This window comes from Nuphar pumila, chromosome 1 (genome assembly GCF_984573655.1).
Source record: "Nuphar pumila chromosome 1, dmNupPumi1.hap1.1, whole genome shotgun sequence".
In the NCBI taxonomy this organism is placed as follows: domain Eukaryota; kingdom Viridiplantae; phylum Streptophyta; class Magnoliopsida; order Nymphaeales; family Nymphaeaceae; genus Nuphar; species Nuphar pumila.
The window spans coordinates 72,636,397-72,645,380 of NC_143249.1; the positions used below are offsets into that span (position 1 = coordinate 72,636,397).

The 8,984-nt window shown below is 37.3% G+C and overlaps 1 protein-coding gene across 3 annotated transcripts in view; it reads left to right on the forward strand.

Annotated features, from left to right (window-relative positions):
* Positions 1-5,201, forward strand: part of LOC149849024 (fanconi anemia group D2 protein) — a 131,707-nt gene extending 126,506 nt beyond the window's left edge. Inside the window, exons 31-32 of one of the 3 annotated variants that reach the window (XM_090013198.1) lie at positions 4,472-4,658; positions 4,752-5,201. In XM_090013198.1, coding sequence (XP_089869324.1) covers positions 4,472-4,620 — 149 coding nt within the window. In that variant the 3' untranslated portion in view covers positions 4,621-4,658; positions 4,752-5,201. Of the gene's footprint in view, positions 1-4,471 lie in introns of all 3 variants that reach the window. The other 2 variants (XM_090013202.1, XM_090013195.1) reach the window with 2 other exon arrangements.
* Positions 5,202-8,984: the final 3,783 nt, after the last annotated feature.

Sequence of the window (8,984 nt, forward strand, 5' to 3'; positions counted from 1 at the left end):
AGACTCCAAAATGTAACGTCAAGTTTGATAAAATTGGGTATACGAGTTTGAAACCCAATAGAAGTTGTAAGATGAGAGTTCTGATGTGGAGAGTCAGAATTGATGTTAATGAAGGTAGATGCACCAATCAGATCTGATGCACCAATCAGATGCATAAGCAACGATGAAGGGGTAAAAGAAATTTTTTTTTGTGTGTTTGCAATAGGAAGAGACGAACTCAGATCTGGAACAAAATCAGATCTGAAACGAAATCAGGTCTGGAACAATAGAAGATGGAATGGAAATAAAGAATTGATGAGAAGAGAGGCAAATCTGAAAAATCAGATGTAAGAATCGATAAAAAAAAATATTTTTTTTTTGCAATAGGAAGAGACGAACTCAGATTTGGGACGAGAACAGATCTGCAACGAAATCAGATCTGGAACTAACACAGATCTGAAAACCCAAAGATTGAATAAAGAATCGAAAAAAAAAAATTGTGTGGTTTTACTAACCTAGAACAGAAGATGAATCTCTCGAGTTACTTTCTGGAATCAGATTCACACCCTTGAACTGAAATCAGATGCGAACCCGCTCTGATACCATGTAAGATTGTGCCCACCGTCGTTGGGTTGGTGCAAAGAAGGGAGAAGACGCGTGTGAGAGAGAAGGAGGCTTCGGCAATGAGTGGTACAATCCTCTCAAAACAGGATCATGCCCTATATGTTATACTTATATTAAAATTAGATTGGGTCTGGATATTACATTATATTACATTAGATCCAGACCCAATACAAACAATAGAATAAATACATGGATTTCGGGTCCAGATCCAAACCCATAATAGGTACAATGATACAATGATCCAGTCAGTCTTAATAATAACCACCACTATAGAGCTCTTCAGCGGCTTTTACGTGATCCAATGGTTGTGCATGCCCATTTATGTTAAATGGATGTGGGATATATATATATATATATATATATATATATATATATATATATATATATATATATATATATATAAATTTTTATGTTAGAGTGCTCTAGGAGAACCTACACCCACCTAATAAAAGCAGCAATTTTCACAATTCTTGAGTTTTTGGTCAATCAAACCCTATATATATTATCTACATGTGTTTCTTAGTCGGAAACAAGTTTTAGATCATGTGATTGTGATATACATCAGTGTCACCGATATCGGTGATATTTTGAAAATATCATGATAATATCTGAAAAATCAGGTAACCCGATAATATTCAGAAAATATCACAATATTTTCAAAATATTTCTAGATATGAAAATATCATGATAATATTGCGATTTTGTCGCAATAATTTTGAAAAAAAAATTTAATTTTATATATTTTAAGTCAATTTTTTGTTTCTTATGTATTTTAATTACTTTCCAAACTTATTTCATTATATTTTTGCAAGAAAATTTGATAACAACCTATTATTTTTTATATTTTTTAATTTTTAAAACTCTCAAGAATTTCTTGAGAAAAACCAGTTTTTGAAAATATCTCTGAGAAAATCCCTTGCTAAGAAATTGCCTTGAACAATATAGGTGACTATGATATACATACATGTATTAAGATCTTCAAAAATTGACGTCCTGCTTGTGCTAAAATTTAATGACTTAAAATCTTATTGTTACATCCAAACTGTGAAAAAAATCTTGAAATAGGTGTCCTGAAAACTTAACTTCAGTGGCAAGATATGAGCTGAAGGAGAAAGAGAAAAGAGACTTGGAGACTAAGGGACGTCCGACATAGGCTGTTAGGGTTGGTGTCTCAAGAATATATATTAATCACATGGAGAAAGGACAAAACTGCCCTCACTGCAATAAAACAGATTATACACAGCTGTTGGATATTACATACAACCCTGGATCTCTAAATCTGGACTCATATTTGTAGCACAACATGATCCAAAGCATGATTCCTATCAAACAAATAAATACATCAGTGTCACCGTTATCACTGATATATTGAAAATATTGTAATATTATCGGCTATTTCAAGGTAGCCGATAATATCTGGAATATATCATGATGTTTTCAATATATCGGCAAATTATATTTCTCGCAATGATATCGTGATATTATCGCGATAAATATCGCTACAGAAAAGGAAGGAACGGAAAGAAGGAAAGGAAAAGAAGAAAGGAAAGTAAATGAGGAAGAGAAGAAAGGAAAGAAAGGAGGGAAAGAAGGAAAGGAAAGGAAAGAAGAAAGTAAAGGAAAAGAAGGAAGAGAAGAAGGGAAGAAAGGAAAGGAAGGAAGAAAAGGAAAGAAGAAAGGAAGGAAGAAAGAAAAGGAAAGAAGGAAGAGAAGAAAGGAAGGGAGGGGAAGCAGGAAAGGAAAAGAAAAAGAAGGGAAGAAGGGGCTGTTTTTTCATTTTTCTATTTTTTGTATTTTTACTTATTTTTCAGAATTTTTATTTAATTTTTTATATTTTGCAAAGATATTCCTAAGAATTATCAACTTTTAAAAATCTCTTCGAGAAATTACCTTTAACTATACAGGTGACTATGATATATATATAATACCCTTGTGGTAAGGAACCCCTAGTGAAAAATTGTAATATTTTTTATTATTTTTGTTTTTTTGCACATGTGGCCCTTTAGATGTGATCTACATATTAAGTTAAGTAAAAACTAACCTTTGGATCATGTTTTTCTGATGTATTTGTCAGATTTTATGAGGGTTGAAAAATCAACGGCCTACAATGTACCAAATTTTCAAACCTCAAAAAGTTTATTTTTATGTTAAAAAACTATAATCCAAGGGTCGATTTCTGCTACTTTAACCATGCTGAACACATCCGTGAAGTCAGATTTGGTCAAACCAACCTCCTCCCATGAGTTCCAACTAGGGGGTTCCTTAGAGAGAGAGAGAAGGGGAGAGAGAGGTGAGTAGATGCCTACCAAAGTTAAGGAGCCTACCGTGAGCAAACAGATGGTGCAAATCTGACCGCACAGATGTATTCGGCCTGGTCGATTTGCTATAAAACAACACTTGGATCATGTTTTATGAATAAAAAACATAATGGATCATGTTTTATGATGAAAAAACATAATGGATCATGTTTTATGATGAAAAAACATAATTTTTTCAGCTTTAATATTTATGAAAATTGTAGACCGTCAATTGTCAAGCCTTATAAAAACTTACCCATATATTGGAATCACACGATCGAAGAGTTCATTCCTATAAAATCAAGCATGTAGAACACCTGTATGGTCAGATTTGAGAAAAACATCAAATCCCTTCGGAAACCCCGTAGGCTGGCGGGAGGCACAGATCAAAGTAGACAGCTATATATATATATATATATATATATATATATATATATATATATATAGAGAGAGAGAGAGAGAGAGAGAGAGAGAGAGGTATCTGCACAACTCTTAGGTGCGCAGCTACCTGTCTCTGATGGATGGCCACAAAAAAATACGGAAATCCACCTTTTATGGCTTTCGGCGGTCACAAATCTGTCACTAAAGGCCCAGCGGAAAACTGAGTCTTTAATGATCGATTTTTGACCGTCGCTAAAGGTCCTAGTTTCTGCTGGGACCTTTAGCAGTGGTCAGAAACCGGCTAAAGCCAAAAAAGGCATGAGTTTTTCCTCACTTTTTGCGTTGGCCGTCCATCAAGGCCGCAATGGACGGCCAGTGGAGTCCCGCTGGTAGCTGCTCACCTAAGGGTTGCACAGCTACTACTTTTTCTATATATATATATATATATATATATTAGGGATTAATATTTGGTTCTATTGCAGGCACAAAACTATTGAGCTAGAAATCATAAGTTCAAGTTTGGTCAAGTCAATTGCATGGCTTGTTTACTAAGGATCAAACTTGGATGGTGTTATTTCAATCTAAAAATATGATTTTTTCAGTCGTAAAAATTTATTGTATTGTGAAACATTGATTTTTGAAACCCTTAACAAACCTATTTACATGTTACGATCACCTGATTCAAAACTCATTTCTACTTAACAACCCTTGTAGATCACATCCATAAGGTCCAATCTACATAAAAATAAAAAATAAAAAAGATTATGAAAAGCGGGTGATTCATATTCAATAGTTTCATGCCTTCAATAGCACCATATATATATATATATATATATATATATATATATATAGAGAGAGAGAGAGAGAGAGAGAGAGAGAGAGAGAGAGAGACCCAAACATAATTTTTCGATAAGTTTGCATCTTGTAATCAGTCAAAATTCTTGGACACCCTTGAATGTCTTTATCTTTATTTTCATACCTGTGAGCAATAGATGTTGATAAAAGAAAAACCACAAGGTAGAAATTTTCTTCCTGAATCTACATGACATGCCACTAATAGTTGTATGCAGCAATTACAAATGTTCTTCCACCTATACATCTCTCATGCATGTCTGCATGTTTGTATGTGTGGTGCATGTGTGTGCTTGCTTCCATTTCTTTCATGTTTCTTTCATGATCCACTGTGACAGGCAACTTGAAACACAAGGACTTGTCAGGCCAAGTACTGAACTCCCAAGCATATGATGATGATGAGGATGGCAGTAGAGAAGAAACACTCAACCAGATGGAGGCAGATGTTCAGGATGTTAATAGCAGCCAAGGGTCACAGGAACCGTAGTACAAGTGGAACATAATCATCACATCTGTGACATAGAAGTGAGTCCACTGATCTGATATGGTTGCTTTTTCTGGACCTTGGATGATGTTTTTTCTACGAATCAGATGACTTCAACTTTTCTTTCTCTTAAGGGAACATGACAAGGTCCTGAAAACTGCGTATCTTCTAAATCTGCAGCCGCTGCATTGTGGTGGACAACATTGCATCTACTGGCTCATAGGTATACATCACAGATCAGCTAAGCCATTGTACAACTCTTTTTTTTAACCTACAGCTCCATGTTCACAATTGGACACGTATGAACCTTAGCATGAAAGATCTGCTCTGTGATATAGGCATTTTCTGTCCTGATGGATCATTTTGAATGGGCCTACCTGATGATGCTCTAGCTTTGTTTTTTCATTCATATTTTTGGTGGCTGCACAGCGGTCAACCTTATCAATGCTTATGGTTAGACTTCGGCCTCAACTAGAGTCGATCAACCATATGTGAGCTTGTGGTTATTTTTGAGACCTGGGTTCTGGCCCGTGTTCTTGCCATGGACAAGAGTTTGACCAAACAATTGCAACTGAGTTTTCTGAGGATGGGATCTTCTGTTTGTTAGCGGCTACTGAGGTTTACTTTTATGGCGTTACGTATCACCAATGGAAGGATTACATCTTCATGTCGACCACATCACAATCTCGTTTGTAATTAAGATGCCAATATTCGGAGATGATAAGGGATGGATCATGTTGTATGATCTAATATTGTTAGTGCACGTCACCTTGTGGTGGGATGTTGCAGGTTCAAAACACCCAGTGGTATGTTGAATAATAACCGGTGGGAGTCTGCCTAACCCCAGCTTGCCTCAAAAAAAAAAAAAATTTGTTGCTTAATAAAATTGTACAGGCCAATTAACTGCTTGAACACCTTCCCAGCGCCATGTAAGATAGAAGTCATGATTACTGTGTCAACTCCACATCTGTGGTCAATTCTTTATATCAAGAGTTATCACACAAGCTTGTTTGTGACTGAACTCTCATGAGGTACGGTTGATAGTCACATGGTGATAGGAGTTAGTAAAAGTTTGGTGTTTGAATCCTAATTTTGATCTGGATCTGAATGAGATCCTATGAGGAACACAGTTAAATCTAAATCCTAAACTTACATGGTGATAGTAGGTGTAGTAGTTGGTTGAAAATAAGGATGGCAGTGGACCGGGGCAGGGGTGGGGGACAAGGTCTCCACCCCTCCGCCATCTCAAAATTTTGCCCTCCATCCCTGCCATCATGCCTGCACAGGTTTTGATTTTAACATCTATCCTTGATCCATTCTCTGTTTCATGTCCTCCATCCCTGGTCCATTGGGGATGAGGCGAGGCCTATTTTTTTGATCCTTCTGCTGCTGCCGCCTTCGGCTGTTAGAGGAAGAAAAATAGAGGAATGGGAGCTTGTGTTGCTTGTTAGGAGAATGGGAGGAGAGATTTGAGAAAGGGTTTTATGTTAGGGTTATATATATATATATATATATATATATATATATATATATATATATATATATATATATATATATATATATATATATATATATATATATAAGGGTCTAATAATAATTTCTTCAACGGGGATGGGGCAGGGTTTAGAGTAAGTCCATTCCTGCCTCCATCCCCGCATGGGTTTTGATTTTAACCTCTATCCCCGGTTCATTCTCTGTTTTATGAACATCTTAGGTCCCCTATCCCTGTTTACCCCCTGTCCACTGCCATCCCTAGTTGAAAACAAGCATTTTAGATGTAAAAAATCTTAAATGGACTAGATTTAAACTGTAATTCTAGTATAGATTTGGTGAAAATATCCTGTTATAAAAAGTGCCATTGTTGTTTTATTTTCATAAGCACAAAATCTGGTAAAAAATGGCTGGAAACAAGAGTAAACTCTTGAAATTATAGTGTGATCTGAAGTGAAACGTCCAGAGAACCACTATTTTAACTTCAAGTTCCAACTATCAGATGAAAAACTGTCACTCAAGCTTCTAAAGTTCGAAGAGAGTTGCGGGCATAAATTGCCGGCCTATGGGTTGGTCTGGGATTCCTTGTGATTCACTATCGAACCTTACACCCTGCTAAACCCTCAACTCTATCTGGTCTTAGATTTTTAAATCCTAAAAAAAGTAGGATATCTACAACAACATGCTTGGATAGTAAAATAAAGCTTAAAATTTAAATTCATATATGGTTTTATTTTGGTAATTCAAATCCATGCCCCTGATAACTGCTCTGTTTTTGACGATAATTAAAAGTTGATAAACCTGAAAATTTAGCAGAGAAATCACCAATAAGGGTGAAAATAGGAATGACCAACTTGTGAACTAGCCCTAGGTCCACAAGTAGGGTTGTCAAGGTCAGGGTTGACCCAGAACCGCCCATATAACTAGTAACTGACTGCAGGTTTTGTTGGGTCATGAAAATGGAATCCCAAGCCCAGACCTGCATAATTTTAGAAATTTGTTTTTATCAATATATATATAATACTTGTGTCGGCTTGGGTACCCCGCAAAAAATCCGGGTCTGCATGGCTACCCGGCAAAAATCATGACCCCAATCTGGCCTTTATATTGCTCAGGTCGGGATCTCAATATTATTCGGGACAGCATTTCCATGCCCAGGAATTTAGGGTACCCGATGCAAACTGCACAGCTCTATTTACAAGTGTTATTGTTCGGCCATAAAAAAAAAGAGGTGTGTATTTAAATTTTTAGGTATGACTAGGAAGTATAATTTTTTTTTTGGTTTGTTTCTTGTAGATAATCCTAATAAAAACACTCCGTTTGAAGCATTTGATGGCATCCAAAAACACCCCCAAATTTCGATTATGGTTACTCGGGCATTAATGAATTTCTGCATTCTTTATTTTACAGAGGATGCCCATGACTGGCGTACATTATTCTTTGATATCATTGTTTAAGGGATTGAGCTTAAAAGTTTTCCTTAAAAGCTCCTCCCTTTTAGCAAAAATGCAAAAGATTCAACAAGCTCTTTTAGGCATACGTCAACCTTTTGGTAAACCTAGAATTCTCACATGATTTTGCAAAAAGTAGCAACATTTGTACTCTTTCTCACATATGTTTCATATCAAGATCGTGCCAATATGTGCAAGTGTGAAGTGTATCTTAACAACAAAATTCATTGCTTAAACAACCATAATTTTTGCATAAAATTCTTAAATCGTTCCACACATGTTATCACATTAATATTTTTATATCATATCATGCTCATTCGTATACTTGCAACCGTGTCAAGATGTGCGACAAGTGCACGCGATTTGAGTCATTCTATCATGCTTATGTGAAAAGCTACAACCTTTGAACATCATGGTTAACATTGTAAAGTCCATATTTGTGCTTAAAAATATGCATGACATATCACATTCAAGTTGCAGTACTCTTTATTTGGCTCTAACTATGCTTCTTAATGTGAATGCATCCAAAGGGATGTCGTAGGTGTGGTGAGTTTGCAACACACGTATAAGTGCATATATACATTGCCTAAGCGGTGACCTTACTACCGCAACATCGACATCCAAGGTGCTGCCCAAAATACCAACGTTGCAGGAAAACTACAGCGTCTAACAAAAGCCAAAAGCATACCAAATTGGCAGCAAACTGCTTGCTCTAAACGTGCACAAAATGCAAAGAAAAGATTGCAGCAACCCAACTGGCCATGCGCTCAAGGTATCCAAGGAAACACAGCCAACTAGGTGATGCTAGCCAACACACTGCTACAAAGAAATTTGTTGTGCACAAAGTGCTGCCAGCAAGTTTCCAATGTACAGGAAAATGCAGCCTTAAAGCATGCTGTCGTGCCAGAAATTTGACAGTAGCCAAATGTTGTCCAAACGATGGAAAGAAAGTGAATTTGCGGAGATGCAAGTGTTGCCCAAGAGGGGACAGGCGTGCAACTTGAAATCCCAGCTTTATAGGTGCTGTCATAGGGTGTTCTAAGTGCGGACACGGGCTGGTGAAGGGGATGACCTAAGGGTCACTTCCCCTAATGCCAAAGGTTGCGCTGGTTCTTGCCGGTTTTCGTGTAAGAGGAACTTGAAGGCTAGCTGTGCAAGTGCGACAGTTGCTGCCGTTGCTAGGCAGGGTTGGAGGGGCATGTAACCAGCCCACGGCTGGGCTAGTGCATAGTCTGGTCTGGCCTGACATGCAAGCCCAGACCCGTCAGCTGATGTGCGGGAAGAAGCCTTGCGGCTTGCAAGCGAAGACTGTTCAGGCTTATGGAGCTGGAGCGCCCAGTAGCTGAACTGACAACCCATGAGTTGCTGCCATAATTGGGTGGACACACACAACATGGTTAGCCCGCTGACCAGCTGGTCCGAGCT